The sequence below is a fragment of the Aythya ferina genome (genome assembly GCF_964211825.1).
Source record: "Aythya ferina genome assembly, chromosome: 13".
Taxonomy (NCBI): domain Eukaryota; kingdom Metazoa; phylum Chordata; class Aves; order Anseriformes; family Anatidae; genus Aythya; species Aythya ferina.
Window position 1 is genome coordinate 10484729 of NC_140311.1, and position 17095 is coordinate 10501823.

Here is a 17095-nt window from a genome sequence, read left to right on the forward strand (position 1 = left end):
CAAAACTCTTCTACACATAAACATTTTCTTTAAGAGGGGAAAAGGTCTAGTTTGCGTGCATTGGTAAGGTACAGATAAAAGACACGGATCTCTAATATCAGGATTTCTTTTGCATCTTTTCAGATCCACAAACGCAGAGCTCTGCCTTTTGGACAAAGTCACAGATGACGTTATCCTGTATTTTAAATACCCTAGTTTTTGTATCCTTCTTGCCTGAAGCTATTAACATTGGCAGAATTGATGTCCTTTGTTTATTTTGTGTACTACTTACAGCCTGAATGTTGGGCACTGGTTGGTCTAGTTTTTCTATGGTCTGCGGAAAGAGGTAGGGCAAGCTTGTTTCTGCTGGCTGTGTACGTACATGCGCATGCATCCCCCTTCTGAGGAGACAGACTGCAGATTGGTCTTCATGACAGGGATGGAGAAGGTGAAATGACTTTCCTGCAATCAAGCTAAGAGCAAATCCAGTAAAGGCAGGACTTTTGCATACCTTCATCTTGAGTGCTAAATGACAATCTCGTGCTTGTGCCTGCAGGTTGACGGATCCATGCTTGAGGGGCTGCAGGCAGGTGATAGAGCTTCCCATGTGCTGTGATAGGTGGGGCACAGAGGTGTTGGCAGTGCCCAGAGTGGCCATTGAGAATATTGTTGACAGTGTGGGGGAGCTGGGTGCAGGTGAGCCCAGACTGATGGGGATCTGTGCGGTCGATCTCTGCTCCAGCACTTGTCTTGGAGCTGGGAGGTCTGGATCTTATCCACGGCTCTGACACTGAGTCACTGCATGACCTCAGGCGCTCAGATACCATGGTGATGAACACAGCACAAATGTCTAGACAGATAGATTAGATTGGATAGACTCTGAATTTGACAAATATTTGTATATCACCACTGTCAGTGCTCCCCTGTTATTGCCACCCTGTCCAGTTGTTTCAGTGGGTTTCTTGCACAGCAGGGGGAAGAGACACTAATTTTTTACACTGAGGAAGGGACGCCTAACCACAGTACCACAATGACCAGTGTTGACAAACTGGAAATAAAGCAGGTGGTAGGGCAGCTCTTGGAGGAAATGCTGCATGGCAGAAGGGCTCAGGAGTGAGCTTTTCCCCAGCTCTGTGGCAGCCCTGATATGGTGGCCCTTCTTTTCTCCTGTAGCCAATTAGTCTCTAAGGTCCTCAGGGTAGTGGCGACTTCTTCCTCCTGCAATGGCTTGCATCACAACAGGGCCCTGGCTTCAGAAAAGAAGACAAACTACCAGAAGTGAGACTTCCTGAAGAGCTTTAGTGGTGCCACTGTCAGCTTCTGACACAAAGGAAGATGCAAGATGATCGGCTCTCCTGGGGTGTCTTGTGGTTACTTTCCCACCTGGTTCCCTGGTCACAGCTGAGCAGAGGAATACAGCAAATAGATGGCCAGGAACCTGCCCTGCATGGGGATATCTGAAGGCTCTGCAAAGTCTCCTGAGCACCCCTCTCTGGTACCACTGACAATGAGCCAGAAGTGCTGGAGAAGAGCACTGCCTCTTTAAGGGGATTTACATAGCAGGGCCTAATTACAGTTGTTGATTCTGATGTTTTCAGTGTTGTTCATATTCCATTAAAGGATAATGCTGCTTAATTTGCAGCAGAGGGTCTCGGTTAACAGTGCACCCAATCACAAGGCAGCCCTAATGACACTACTTCCCTACTTCTGGTAACACATAATTAAAAAATCACTTCATTTCCAGTTGTGTGGTTCTCCCCTCTCCCCCAATCTCCTAATTACTTTCTAAGCTATTTCATGATTATCTGCAAATATTTCAGCATTTAGATCTACTAATGAGTCCATGGAAGAGTTAATACCTTGAGTGGCATCGTTGTTTGCCATTCCCTCTCTACTTCTGCATTGCAAGGAATCATTTTCCCCCTGGCAAGTGTGGGAAGAGGGGACTTGGGTTGTGGTGGGATTGTTTGTGTTTTGGCTTTGGAACTGTGGGGATAACTGGAGATGGGTGGCATTCAGAAACCCCATCTCAAGCTGCAGAAGGTCTTTTGCTGTTTTTAGTAGTTGCTGTGTATCTTTGCAAATAGTTTTACACAACTTAAATGCCACTGAAGGGGCTGTTCTGTTGCCTGTCTGTGGGAGCTGCTTGTCAGAGGGGCTGAAGTTGAACTGGGTATAAGTCATTCTAGCTCGGAGGCTCACACATCTGGAAGTATTGGCTGAAATGTTCTTCTGACCTGAATCTACAGGTCTGTGGGAAATGGTAACTCAGCTTTTGCTGCATTTGGACAAGAGGGCAATAGGTCTGGCTGTGACAGCCCTTGGGTGGTATCTCTTCAAGCTCATCTTGCATGCTGCAGTCAGTGGCATTTACTGCAGTGTGAGAGTAGCTTGTTCGCTGGGTAAGGGAATATCTGCATTTCCCAGAGAAGTTGTATACGGATATCTATAAGAGCCCAGTGGCTATGGGCAACAGGATGTGGGGTGGGATGTCCTGATACCAACGGTGAAATGGGGAATTTGTTCTCTAATCCCAGCTCTGCTCTGAAAATCCACCGTGCAAATGCTGCTTTCTCACTTCATGGGTCTGGTTCCTGTACTTGTCTGGTATCTTGGGTATTAAAACTCACTTGGGCATTTCAAACGGTGTGCTGCAGAGCTGGCAGGGTGATGGAGGAGTGATTTGGAGTATCTTTCCTGCCCACGTGTTACATGGGCTTGATTGCTGTGTTCTTTGTATGGTCAATCAGCAACACCTTATGCAAGTCCTCTGGGAGCTTTCTGATGTCTCTGAAGGCATTATTTGGAATAACCAGAGATAATTGTATAACTAGGGGGTAATTAACTTCCAGGAATTAAAGAATCAAGCTTAGTCTGCGCTACCCCTAGGGGTGAGTCTATAAAGCTGGGAGTTAGAGAAATCTATTCCTCTTTCGTCATTTGAGCACATGTGACTTTGAAATTCTTGAGACTTGGGGAATGTGAGGCTGCTTCAAATCATATTGCAGCATTTCTAGTTGATGCTGTAATAGCAGACAAGAGGAGAGCTTGAATATGATTCTAATCCAGTCCATTTGTGTTTCAGGTAACCCTGTCACAGTGGGAATGAGCATCCATATCTCCAGCATTGACCAGATCTCTGAAGTCAACATGGTGAGTCTGGGAGGAATTTAAAAAAATATATAAATAAAGCCTAATAAACTATTCTTCCTCTCTCTGGTTGAGAGGCACACCCAAGACAATGGCTCCTTGGAGTCACCTGAGATCTTAGGGTGCCCTTCTAAAAAGAATAGTTACCCCCGGCTTCCATAAACTCCTTCTGCAGGTCTTCCCTGCAGCTGGGAAGCTTTTGGAGGAAGAGTGGCACTTTTCTGGTATTGAATAAGTGTTTTTTCTTCTGATTTGGACACAGGATTCTGAGGGATGATGGGAGCTCTGATTTAAGACAGTTCTTCCTCACTAAAGCATATGGAATTCAAGCATGATTTCTCCATATGCAGTGGGATGAGAAGTTAAACATCATCATGCTGTACTAAATGAGATTTCCAAATTTCTTTCTCAGCATACTGGTTTTAGTCTGAGCCTTCCTATTTCTGCCCATTGATTGGCCTTTGTCACTGGGACTGCCTGTCAATTGGCACCACAGCCCAGCTCCAGGCTCAAAAAAAAAAAAAATTTTTTTTTGCAAGACAAAGTTGGCATGATAGACCTCTCTGGTACACTCTTACCTTTGCTGGCAGTATTTGTGATGTGATTGAAAGACTGTAGTTTGCTTCCAAAGGTGAAGTAAATTCTAGTAGGGTTAGTGAGTGTCTCCACCAGAGATGCTCCTGTGAGCTAGTGTCTGGTGTTGTGGATGGAGAATCTCAGCTGGCCTCTCTGGAGCTAGTTGTATCTTATGCAGGGCAGATTCTCATCCCTTATCTTTCTGTGCTAGTTGCACGGATCTCTCCAAAATATTAATGCTTATTAAAGTAGGTTCTTATATTTTTCCAGTGACACAAACGCGGTAGTGGTTTTACAGTCAGCCTGTAATTCCTGAGTTGAAAAACAGGCAGAGGCTTTGTATCCTTTCTGGTGGTAAGATGGCCTTTTCCAGATCTGTCCTGGAAAGGAAGGAATCTAATTGTGATCTGCTTGTTTGGGGTGTAATTGATAGGCTGGAGCTTTTCATACCACTGATGAAAAACATCCTCTGCTCAGATAACAGATTTTACCCCCAACCATTCCATAAGGATTTTGGTTATGGATGGGATCCATATCTGGGCTTGTGCTATCTCTCAGAAGCCCTCAGCACCCAGCAGAGGACATGCATTGCACTGATCTGTCACCTAGCCCTGCCTTCCTCTCTCCTGTGCCCAGAGGCTTTTCTTCCAAGTTGCTTTGCTTTCCAGGAGGCTGGGTAAGGGAGAAAGGCTGACGGGGACCTTCAGGAGCAGCTGTCCTGTTCCTCAGTTCCAGACCCATGTAGGAGAATCCTAGGCCAGTTTACAGTTCTTGCTCATTGAGCCAATTAAAACCTTGGTCTCCCAGTGCTCCTGTCCTATTTATCCGATTCTGTACTCTCCTGACCTGTTTCTCTGTCCCACCAGCTATTTTGCTGTCGCACTGGGGGAGGAGGGGAGATGAGGCAATCATCTGACTTGTCAATTTGTTTTCCAAACTGCTTGAAACTCCTGAATGTATCTGTTGATACATTTCAAGCTGAAGGGATGACCACGAGTCTTCAGGTTCTCATATAAAACAGTTTTTTATATTTTCTTATACAGAAGAGGCTTGGAAAGTGGAGATCAAACAAACTTCTGGGCCTTGCTAGGAAAATACAGATGAGCAGTGCTGATCTATGGGTTAAATCACTACCAAATATTTGCTGTTTCTTATTATTCTAAACTATGGAACATGCAGCAAATTGCAGACTCTCCCCATTCACCTAACCTTTAGCATCATCTATATGGCATGTTACACTTCAGTGTTAACATACAGAAATTTAGGTATGGACCTATGGCCCCATTGCATTGGGTAGCTGTGCTTGAGGTTAGGCTCAGCTTAGAGGAGACAGATGGCTTAACCCGATTCCATCTATCTTGCCTGTCAGGACAGAGCTCATCTCTAAGTCACCTCCTCCCCCGGTCTCAAATTGGATCTGAATTCTCCTGTGTGGTGAACGAGCTGTCACTCTCCTTGCTAGAGTCAGGCTGAATACTTTGGGGTCTGGGAGCAGAGTCTAAGACCCTAGCTTGCACAGACCTCACTGGAGGGAGTGAGGGATTTGACTATTTGCCTGCTATTATTGCCCTGATCTTTCACTACAGACCTGAGAAGAGCTAGGTGCTGCAGAGGCAGGTTCAGAATGAAGCTCCAAGTGAAGATGTGTGTGGGCTAATAAAGGCTGCTCAAGCTCTTTGCCATATACCTGTTGTCAGGCATGCTGTGTCCTGGGCTAGTAGCCATTCTCTTAGCAATGCTTTCAACCCTTTCCTCATGAAAGCCACGTTCTCCCCTTTCTGGTGAACACCTTGTTTTCCTCTACCCCAAATTCCTGGGGCAAGAGGGTGTTTGGGGCTGGGGAGAGAAATCCACATCATTGTGGTATGCAGAGGAGAATGTTTCCCAACATGAACCTTCAACCATGTGCTGCTCTGGGTCTTACAGGTTTCAGGCAGCACTGTTGATGGACACTTTTTTTGGTAGTCATGGCTTTGTTATAATCAGGTTGGGCTCTAGGTACTCTGAGTTTATGCCACGTTCCTGTTGATGCTGCTATGGCACATCACTTCTATGCTTTTCTCATCTCTCCTGGCCTTCTGTACAAGTTGACAAGCACAATCTCCCAGCCATCCTTCATGTGTAAGTTTGGGAGGCTACTCAAGGTCAAGATCTATGGGTATCATGGTGAGGCATCTTCAAAAGGGGTTAAAAAATCAGAATCATCTTAAAGAACAAACAGGGAGTGGAAGAGTTCTTGTGTGATGCAAGTTTCCAGGCTGCAGAGATTTATGTGCATTGTTCTTTTGTGTGACAGATGCCCCGGGGAAAGGGCTGTCTTACCCCTGCTCTGGACATGGTTACGGGCAAGAAAAACAAGACATTTTTTGGCATTGTATGTGATTGGGGAAGGGACTGTGCAATGAATAAATTAAAGGCACACAAGTGGAGCTGGGTTGTCACGGCAACCAAATAGCTTCTATTGTTCCACAAGGAGTGTTATTACTTACTGCCCCTTGTAGGATAATTAATTAATCCTCAGACATCCTTTCTGGAACAATGGCCCTGGGGCTGGGCAGGCTGAGGAGAGCCCCCACCTCTCCCATCGCTGGGCTTCCTGGCACCTACTGGCTGCGTGATGGTGGGGAACAAGTGCTGCCAGGGACTTGCCACTGCATGATTCAAAAAGTTGTTTTCCATGGGAGTCCAGCTGGACACGGTGCTGTGGAGGAATACAGCTCCATCCGTGGTCTAAGCAGCACTCTTTGCCTTCACTCCCATGGGAACTGTACTGCCAAAATGATGTGGTGACATTTCAGTCCCGGAGGCTACAGGGCTCTCTGCTAAGGCAACGCAGCTATGTCTTTACACTGGAGGTTCCCAGACACTGATACACGGAATGCATTGCAATTGCCTGTACAAGCTCAGTGTGTCCTGGTGCCTTGCTGTTACAAAGGCAATGCCTCTCCACTGCCTTGAGGGCCATGCCCCAGTGCCATGCCATGGTATAGTGCAAGTGGAGACGTGTCGGGTTAAAGGAGGTTCCTAGGTGCACTGTAATGATCTCCCAATGATGAGGAACCAGAGCTACTGCTTTTATTTAATAAAAAGACGCCTTGTTCACTGCAGCTGCTGCCTGTGTGGTCAGCCATATTTCCAAGCTCACTTGCTCAAGTAATGTTTTATTGCTGTGTACTCCTCTTAGCCCTGCTAAGCAATGCTGAGCTGCAGCCTCTGTTCTTGTCAGTGATTAGCAGGATTATTCGCTGAGCCAAGATCAGTGACATCAATTGAAATGCCTGGGAAAGAATGCCAGGGGCCAGGTCGAACAGGTATTGGGGAGGGTACGTTTGACTGGCAGACCCTCTGGGAAGTGCTGCTCCACGAAGATGAAAGGCCTAGCTGGAGACTTTTCAGATCCTGTACAAATTTGCAAGCTGAGGATTTAAAGGCAGACTGAAAGGAGAAATATTGTCACAGTGATGTTCTGTAGCTTAGATGATATGTTAAGCAAGGAAGAATATCTCCCAGTTCTCCTTTAAGGAAATAGGCTGGATAATTTATCTGGCAAATGCCATTTTGCTACAGGTGGTTGAGTTGTTTTAAGTGTGCAACAATGTGCAGCTATTTACAGATGCTTGGTCACATATGTTGGTGCTCAGTACTATGTTCAGACCTCTTACTATGGTGTCCAGTTACTGAGGAGTCTAGCAGTACTTCTGAACCAGGAGAATGAGAAGTGCTGTCAGTCTGGAGCTCAAGTCACTCTGCAGCTGGAGAAACATGTAAATTTTGGCCCTTGTGGTATGTGGCCTTAACGCTGTCTGAACTCACCATCAGCTTGGTGCTCTGGTTCAAGCAACCTGCTTTGCTGGATCTAGCTCTGATGGTATCTAGTCCCTACTGCTTCAGAAGGAGCTGGAAGTCTTCCCCTGTATGCTCCTTCAATGGACAGCTGAGGACTGGCCTGTTCAGGGTGGACTGAACTGGCTGCATGGTGGGTGTAGAGGTTGGTGCTTCCAGCCGCAGCCTTGTCTCTCTAATCTTTGCGGACATATTTTTCCAGTTCCAGACCGTTCAGACTCCCTTCAAGCATTAATGAACTATTTCAATAAAGAAAACAACCAGAAGTTTTTTATGCATTTAAAATAAGAGATGGTTACCCTTCATAACGCTTCAATTTTCCTGCCCTATGATCTGTGCAGTCCTAAACCTGCTCCCCCCTGTGTTTCTGCACGCCATAAACAGCTTGGAGCACGCAGCCTTTGTCGTCGTGATTTCTTTGTGGCTCCTATAATTTATTCATCCCAAGATGCTCTCCTACATCTGCAATAACATTGTTTCAGTTTGTTATAGCACTAGCTTTAAAGTTTTATAAACCTGGTGACAAGTTGAAAAGTTACAAGAGAATTATTGTAGAGGGCTAGTGTAAGAAACAAGGCTTCCAAATAGAAATGTCTGCTGCAATATACAACATGCTAAATGAACGATACCTGCAGGATGGGTGATACCTTTTTCTGGGGGACAGCCTGCAGTACAGACAGGTTAGTGTTTGGTGCAGAATACTTGGCAAGGTGCACCTTGATGTTTTGCTTCATTACCTCCTATTCCTGTATCATCACCTCTTGCCACGTTGCTGTCTTGTGGGAGTGACTGCGCTCATGCTGGTGTGCTGTACTTGGTCACTTGGGGGCTTACAGAAGGAAGCATGTCTGCTATTTACCAACTTCCCAAAGCTTGTTTGAAAACACAGTTGTCATGTTAAGAAAATAAGTTATCCCTGCTCAGGAGAGATGTAAACTATGCCCAAGAAGTCTGAAGGCTGAGCACTAGGTGTTTTAAATTGCCTTTTAACACAGGACAAGGTGGATTGGGTGTGTAAAGATGTTCTTGACCAGGAAAGATCATTGTACAACTGGTTATGCCATCATCACTTGGGCACTACTCTTCACTATGTCAAATTTTCTCTCCATCAGGAATGTTTGAAATAGCCTCTGTAGAGGAATCTGTCCTGATGAGGCATTGCTGTTCTGTTTTCCCTGAAGTATGAATATGCACTGCCTAGCTGAATCTCACTTCACTATAACCAATGCACACTAATAACTTATTGTCTAGTAGGCATAGCTGGTGAAAGAAGGCAGTGTGAATGGACAGGCTCAGTATGAGAGTCTTTGCACTACACAGTGATTTCTTAAGCTACTTGCTCATGGACACAGCTCTTGGCCTTTGATCCATTTCAGGTAGACCCTCTGTGTCTGCAATAGCAGGCAGGAAATGCCTTTGCTGCAATATGTTTCTGAAAAGGATTTTCCATTGATATGGATATCTTGAGTTTTTTAAAACAAGATTTATTTATTAAGGAGAGGTTTCTGCTACCAACATTTATACTACCATGTGTTCTCTTCAAATATATTGATAGTTTTTATTTAACTAAAATTGTTAACATTTTTTTCAATGGAAAAATGACATACAGATATTTTCTAGTTAGTCTGTTCTATGTTTCTGGACATCAAAAGGTCTTAAAACAAAGGTTAAAGCATTTACATCCTACAGTTAGAGGCTTCTGCAGTTATATGTTATGAAATACAGCAATGAGTGTCCTGTCATGCTTGTAACTGTTTCTCTGTAGCCTCAGGTATCTCTAGGCCCATGACACTACAATCTGAAGTGTGTGTGTGTACACTGTATGTAAGGTTGCTGAATATCGAAGACTGCCAAGATATTTGAAAGTTGAGACACTCTTAGTGCTGAGTTTAATGGGTGGTGTGCTGTCATGGTACTGCAGGGGCTGTAGGATTGCTGTAGGCTCCTGAGGTACTGCATGTAGCAGAGGATGCAGTGGTGCCTTGGTGCTGAAGAAGGGCCAGGCTCTCGTACTGTGGCATAATGAGAATGGTACAGCTCTGATTTACAGTGAGATCCCTAGATTTTGTGCTGGTATGGATGGATAGTGTTGTTTTTCTTCATATGCTGGGGGTTTGTGTGTGCTTTGAGTTAAGATATTCCAAGCATGTGGCTGAGATAGGTTTCTTCAGAGTTGGCAATGGTCTGTGCCTTCTGCTGCCAATCATGGCTTCAGTGCTACTTAGGTCATGCAGCTATTGTTGCTTCAAGTCCTCAAGTGCAGCTCTGTGATGCACTGGGTGGCTGCTTGGAAAATCAAATGGTGGCAGTTCTGTACACAGGACTGTTGGGGCTCAGCACCGATACAGTCTAAAAAGCCAAGATGTGTATATCTGTTCATACCACATTATATTTTAACAGATATCCCCCTGATTGTGCTGAAAAGATCCCTTGTACTAACATAGTACATGAGGACAAGCAAAGTACCAGACCTCAGGGCAGCTGTACTCTGTGATGGGATGTGGGAACAAGTATTGAAATTCAAACAAACAGTGGTCCCCTTTCTGCCCCAAAGACAGGGATAGTCCTTCCACAAGAGGGTGGGGTTCTTGTACAAAACAACTGAGAAAAAAGCAAACTACTGTGAATGAGTCCAAAGTACTCCACCTTTATAGGTCCCAAAATTGGTTATGAAGAGACTGGCCTGGCTTAAACTAGAAAATAGGTCAGTGTGACTCATATGTCAATATTTACTGCATTTCTGGCAACTTGTAGAAGGGAAAAATCTTGCATCTTCCATAATATTTTGGAGATTATCCTATTCCAGTGACAAAATTCTCCCTGTGTCCTTGGTCTTGATGCTGGTTAACTGCAGAGGCAGCCCAGTAAATTCACTACATCTTAGAGTCAAGTTGCTAAGTAACAACCAAAGATCACCACACAATCTCTTCAAATGCAGTGGCCAGCAGAAAGCCAGTATCTTCACAAAGAGCCAGCAGTTTCTTCTGACATGGAAGTCTCAGATTTGGTGTGTAGCAGAGGGCAGTCAGGTAAAGCAGCAGTCCTGCGGGGAGGTGGCTCTGTGTGACAGGGGACAGCTTTAGAGCTTCTCCTGCAGAGGGGTCCCCTATGTTTGTGCTGAAGGGTGCTGATGTCTTGGTTCTTAATAATGTCCTTGAATGAAATATTTTTGTTGGTTGGATTGTACTGTTTTGACATGGACATAGATCAGTCGATAATGAGCTGTGGAAACCTTGCTGAAACAAGCTCTCAGCTGAAGACAGACTAGGAACTGCTGGACTGGAGTATGACTCTTTCCCCCTGAGGCTTTCTATTCTACCATGCTGATTTCCTCCTAGAAATCCTGTAGCATTCACAGGATAGCTTAATGGGAGGGTTTGCAGGAAGCCTTTTATCTGTGTAACTGGAAATGCTTGGCTATGGGCAAGCTGTTGGATGGACTGGCTGATTTCTAGCCTAAACCCAGGGTTTTTCAGCACTATTAAAACATGGTGGCAATGCTTATTGAGAATAAGCATTTATGTGCTTATTTAAGTAAGCATCCCCCCTGCACATCTTTCCATGATGTTGTTTTCCCTAAGGAGCAGCTCTGCAAGTGCCCCAGTATCACAAGTTTGAGCCTCAGGAGGGCTGAGTCAACCCTGCTTCCAGTACTGAGAGAGTTCAAATGACTGGCTCGCTAGGTGATTTCCCCAGTGAGAATATTTCTGTGCTTTCACTGAAGAGACTTAAGTTCACTCTGCATGTCGTAGATGACTCCACCCCACAGCAGGAAAGAAGTCATATTGGAGAGGATGAGAATCCATGGCTATATGGTTTGCAGCACGCTTTCAGCTGAACAGTGCTATGTATTGCAGTGCTCCATCTGTTCCTGTATCAGCCAAGTTATCTTTAGATCTGAACATGTCAGTGTATGGTGGTGGTATGAACCTCTTTGGTTTGCACTCCAGCATTCTTGTAGTAGTTAGAATTGTTACTGCAGAAAACTTTGTCCAGGATAAAAATGACTTTTTTTCCTGCTTAGGTTTTTATTCAGGTTTTTACACAGGCGGAACTCCCACAGCCTTTATATATATTTATATATATATTTAAAAGCTGCATGTATTTGAGAGCAGTGTTCCAAATGGCCACCTGTTTCAATAGCAGTGCTGCAGCATTGGAGAGGATTACTGCAGAATGCTAAAGTATCTTCCCCCAAGTGAGAGCTTTGTCTGGTTTGATTGAAAACCGAATTAGACCTTGAGGATCTGACCTGCTGACATCTTGTCATATATACATTTAAAGCGTGCAGCAATAGTGTACGTGCGCAAGAGTGCCAGCACCTCAATATAGAACCTAGATTGGAATACAAGTGCGTGCGTGTCGTGTTGCTATTTGAATATGTAAATAAATGGGGCTATATATAGCTCTATGCTATGTACATGTTGAGTGAAGGTGGCAGATACGGCAGCTGAATAGCTTTGCTGTTTCTGAATGCTGGTAGAGGCTCCCTGCTTGCTCCCTACATCTCTCCTGCTTGCTCCTACCCCTATCTGCCTTTCTGCTATCACAATTTTCAGGCCTCTGGAGAAGATCGTGTGTGGGGACAGGAGCTGTTAATATTCTGAGCCTGTGCTGAGTTGCTAGGCTACAGAGAAAAATGAACATTCAAGGAAAAAGGATGGTGAAAGGGAGAGGATCTGCTGAGCTGTTTGGAGACCCAGAAAGGCCCTCTAGTCAAATGAAAGGGATCATTTTGGGGAAGGAGTCAGCGCACGCACGTGGGATGAAATGTGGGCAGTCCCTGCTGGCCTGGCACAAGCAGACTCAGGACAGCTCCAGACAGAAAAAGGGCAGAGGAAGAAGTAAAAGGATCCTCCAGCCCCTGCTCCCTTCTATGTCACTGCATGCAGGGCATGTGCAGCTGGCTGCCAGGGTGCAATGGGTCACCAGGCTGGGGTATACACTTTTATTCCAGGTTGGACGAGGCCCTGGGCAACTTGATTCAGTGGGTGGCAGGGGGTTGGAGCTGGGTGATCTTTCATGTCCCTTCCAGCCTAAGCTGTTCTATGATTCTATGGTTCTGTGAGGCATCCCTCACCCCTTCTTTGTAGGGTGCTTCACATGAGGCTCGAGTGAAGAGGGAAGCAAACCCAAAGCATGTTCACAGCTTTCAGGTTGGACTTCATCTCCCTCTCACTGCAGCAACCTACCACCAGAAGATCTCCTTTAACCTCAGTGTGACTGCAGGGGAAGGCAACTCGTGGCTTTTATCTCCTTGATAAAACCTTTGCATTCCTAGGTCATGGATACACAAAGTACTGACCCTTTTATCCATCAAGAGTTTTCAGCTGAGGTTCAAGCAGACTTGAGGGTTTATAACACACCATCTGCAGTCTGATCCTGGTTTTCCTGGAGCCCAATCTAGTTCCTAAGCACTGACCCTCTTCAGCTGTTCCCTTCTGTAAATGAGCGTCAGGTATGTAGCTGTAGAGGCTGTGAGCCATCAGACCTATGAGGTGTCTTGTCTTCCTCTCTTCTGGAAGGCTGGCTTTGCTCTCTGCTCCCATTCCTGTCTGCAAGATTTGTTCCCTCTCAATATTGCTGGCTGTATCAGAACCCTCAGAAAAATTAAACAGTGCCTTCGGGTATTTTTATTATCTGGATACTTTATTTACCGAGCTCACATGGGCTCCCTGCCAATAACTTTCAGCCAGCTCTGCAAATAGAGCTCCTTGGCTCCAGGACTGTTGGTCCTGGTACTGCAGAGAGCACTCACTCAGCATGGACAAGGACTGCAGCTTGTTCTCCGCCATCCAGTTGGCCGTGAAGTCAAAGTCTGCTTGCTTGTGGACCTCCACAGCCTGCTGAAATCTGTTCTTTAACTCCTGCGTCCTGTAATAAACTTGACTTATTCAGCAGGATTGGGAGTGTTTCATACAGCTGTATTTTGAATGCTATTGTCAGCTGCACTGCACCTGTCCATCAGGTTCATGTTTCCCCAGCCAAGACCTGAACAAATAAAGTGGCAGAATGATGGCATAGGCCAAAATGTGTGCAGTGCTGCTGGTGGCACTCTGCTCCATTGGCTTTACCCTGGCTACACCAAAAGCAGACTAACCCAGGACTGCTGGGGCTCTCTATTTCCTGTACCATTTCCACACCATCTTACCTGTTTACTCCTGGTCATCCTTTACAAGATCAAACGCTTGGGCTTTTTAAAGGAAATTAACACCATTTTCTAACCTGTTGATCAAGCTACTCTGTGTCACCATTGAGTTGGAACAGATGCACAGGGGTGTTATTTTAGAGTACCTAATACCAGTGGGTTTCTAAGCCCCTTAAAGGATTTTGAAGTTTCCTTTTCTCTTCCCCATTCCTCTAGCCTCACTTCATATAGTCTCTGGCAGTCAGTGTCTATGTAAAGGGCTGCAGGACCTCTCCTGTCTGGAGTAGGGTGTGATTAGATTGGTGTCCAGTAAAACCATTGGCAAGATGGTGAAAAGGATGTTTCATTTAAAAAAAAAAAAAAAAATAGTTCTGGGAATATTCTAGTGAAATCGCATTTTTCTGTTACCGTGTTGCTGCTGATAGAAGCCTATAAAGTGTTGACCACTTGAAGTGAGCATTTCTCAGCAGGCAAGATGTAAGAAAGTCACTACAAAATTCTCTGAAGGTATGTGCAGAGGCCTTTGAAAGGGTTTAGGGAGCATCTCTGGTCTTCCAGAATCACTTTTCACTTGGCATAATCCAGCTTTCTTCCCCCAGCCTTTTGAGGGCTTTAGAAACTGATATCTTCACTAGTCACTGCTTAAACATCTCACTCAAATTTAATTTAGCTTAATAGGCTAGTTGTTGCATGTTTAATTAAATACAAATGATTATTAAAAACATATTTTTGAGCTTTAATGGCTGTATATTAGATACGCCCATATGTGTATGCAGCAGGGCACTGGAAACAGATGCTGTAAGGCAGAAAGGGTATTGCCTGGTAAGCACAAAAAGATGGGCTGGGGGAAGCTGGGTGGGAGATGGAAGAAGGGATGGGATACAGGCACCAGCACAGTTCCATGGTTTGTGGGTGTGCAGAAGGTAAATATGTAGCATATCACGATAGTGCAGACAAACAGCAGCTTGCTGCCCTCCCTACAGTATCCTAAGCCAGTTACCTCTCTAATGTGCTTCTTCCCTGCAAGGAATTGCTCAGGTAGGGACCTGTCTGAGCTCCCTTCTGGTTTAAGTGAGCATCTTACCTGCTTTTAGCTCCCCCATGTACTACAAGGAGTCCTTACCAGTTTCCAGACCATCTATCAATGTAATTTTGATTGTGCAAGCAATATTCTTTTGATTTTCTGCCTGAAAATTAGTCAAACTCATGCATCAGATACTGAACTTTGAAGGTGTGACCTTGCTTCTCTGGCATTAGTTAGCCATCTGGACAAAGCATGCCCTTCTGTGCTGGCTTGGTGTGGGAAGGTATAGGCACCAAGCATGAATCTGACCACCTCTTGTTCGGTGACTCCTCACTGTGAAAGAGGACAACTTCTCAAGTTATGATGAGATTTGGAGTGAAAGCTGGCTGGTGACTCAGAAATGGGGAGGCCAAACCACGCTGCTTTTGGGAGTAGAACAGGCTCTGGGTTTTGCCCAGCCACTAGCTCATGTGGAACTGAGCACGGAGACCAGACCAGCCGAAATAATATGAAATAGCTCAGAGATTCTGGGGCTTAAGAATAGAAACTGCCTGGCAATGATTTTAAGGTCTTGCCCAAGGAAGATGGCATGCTGCAGATGGTGACTTTGGGGTTGCTGCCGGTACAACTGAATGAGGTTGCTGTTTGTTTTTTTTTTGTTGTTCTCCCAGCAGGTGCTATGCTGTAGTCTTCTGACTTTCTCCTTTTAACCTCTGCATCCAGCTCGAATGGGGCTGTTAAGCAGACAACATATAGTGCTATTCTGTGCCCAGATGGGGCTTTGGTACACAGGCTGTGAAGTCTGAAAGCCTTGTCATGGGCAGGCCAACCCCCTTTAAGCAAAGGATACAGCTAGGTACGTCCTGTCTGACATCTGCGGGACCAGCACCAGTCCAGGTGCTGCAGAGATGGGGCATGGCAGAAGAGAAATAGGGCAACAAGATAACACTTCACTTTCACACCCCTAGTTGTGGAGGATACAGCTGATATGTCCCAGTTTCTGGACATGCATTCAGCAATTAAACACATGCAAATTACTACAAAAGTAGATCAGATCAGTGAGGAGAAACATCTCCATGCAAAGTTCTTCTGAGGTCCTAAAGAAAATGAGTTCAAGAGCACAAAGACCTGCTGTGCAGGAGGGCACAGCATATCATATTTCTGTCCCCTTACATTGTGGACAGGTTGTGGGTGCAAGGTGGTTTTCCTGCTCCCCAGGTCAGGTGGACAATTGGGTATTTGAAATTAAGGGATGTGGAAGGAGATTCTGGTTTTCTCACCTGCTAAGCTGAAGCATAAGGAGAAGGTCAGTATCTAAAATAGTTGTCGCTTTATGTATAACAGTTGTCAAGCAGAACTTCAGACTTGTAAATCAGGCACTGGCTTGCACCAGAAGATAAATTAAAAGCAGAATAAAAGCAGAATGTTGGCAGAATACTCTCCCTATGAAAAGCACAGTAAGTACAAGAGCTGCTGCCTCCTGCCCTAGGCAAAGGTGAGGATCTAAAGCAGACTTTGTGCTGTCTTGGAGCTGGAAAGATTGCTATCATGTGTTTGTCAGATTAACTGGTGCTTGTTAAGGTCTAGAACCCATTGATTTGTCTTATCTACGTGGAAATGGACAATCCATTAGGAGGGCAAAGTAGCTTTCTAAAACAAGCTTGCTAAGTAAGGACTGTGGACATCTTGCTCTGTCCTTCCCATATTCTCCTGTACATTTTACACAGCTCTGATTCCTTGCAACTGATTGCAGGCACATTGTTTAAGGCTCCCCTTAAAAATAATTCTTATTTCCCCTAACACCTCCTTAAAATGAAACATACTTGAGGACTGCTTTGTCCTTTAATTTCTCTCCCAAGAATGACGGGAACAGGAGCTGGTGTTTAATCATCAAAGAAGTCGAAGCCAACAAACTGTTCATTAGTCTCTGGCAGTGGCAGCTTGGTTTTTACTAAGTCAGATGTTTCATTTTTCTCCCTCTTTCTGGAGCATCTTGGCTTTCCTAATGTTCTTTTATGATCTTGGACAAGGAGACCATATGTCATTTTCTTATATGGGGTAGGACTTTTATTTGGTCACTTCTCCAAAAGGAGATGATTTATCAAAGTCAGGGGTGGAGGGGAAATGGGGGACAAAGTGAAGTGGCATGGCTAGTGCCAGAGGTAAGCTGTAAAGCCTCCTTTATCCCCCTCATTGCTTACAGTACCTTATGAGTGCTTGGTGTGGAATGCTAGCAGCCTGCAGTAGTCACCTTCACTTTCAAAGCTCCCCCCAGAAAGGTACCAGCTGTTTGTCATACACAAAGATGGACTAGGCACAGGAGACATTCATATTGCTGGAAATACTGTGTTCTGAGCAAAGATTTGGTCCTTTCT

The 17095-nt window shown here is 45.1% G+C and overlaps 1 protein-coding gene across 4 annotated transcripts in view; it reads left to right on the plus strand.

The window, feature by feature from the left end:
- LOC311443934 (gamma-aminobutyric acid receptor subunit beta-4) overlaps positions 1-17095 on the plus strand; it is a 62520-nt gene that overhangs the window by 21012 nt on the left and 24413 nt on the right. For all 4 annotated transcript variants that reach the window (XM_084534624.1, XM_084534625.1, XM_084534626.1 and 1 more), the window contains one exon: positions 3065-3132. In XM_084534624.1, coding sequence (XP_084390750.1) covers positions 3065-3132 — 68 coding nt within the window. The remainder of the gene's footprint in view (positions 1-3064; positions 3133-17095) is intronic.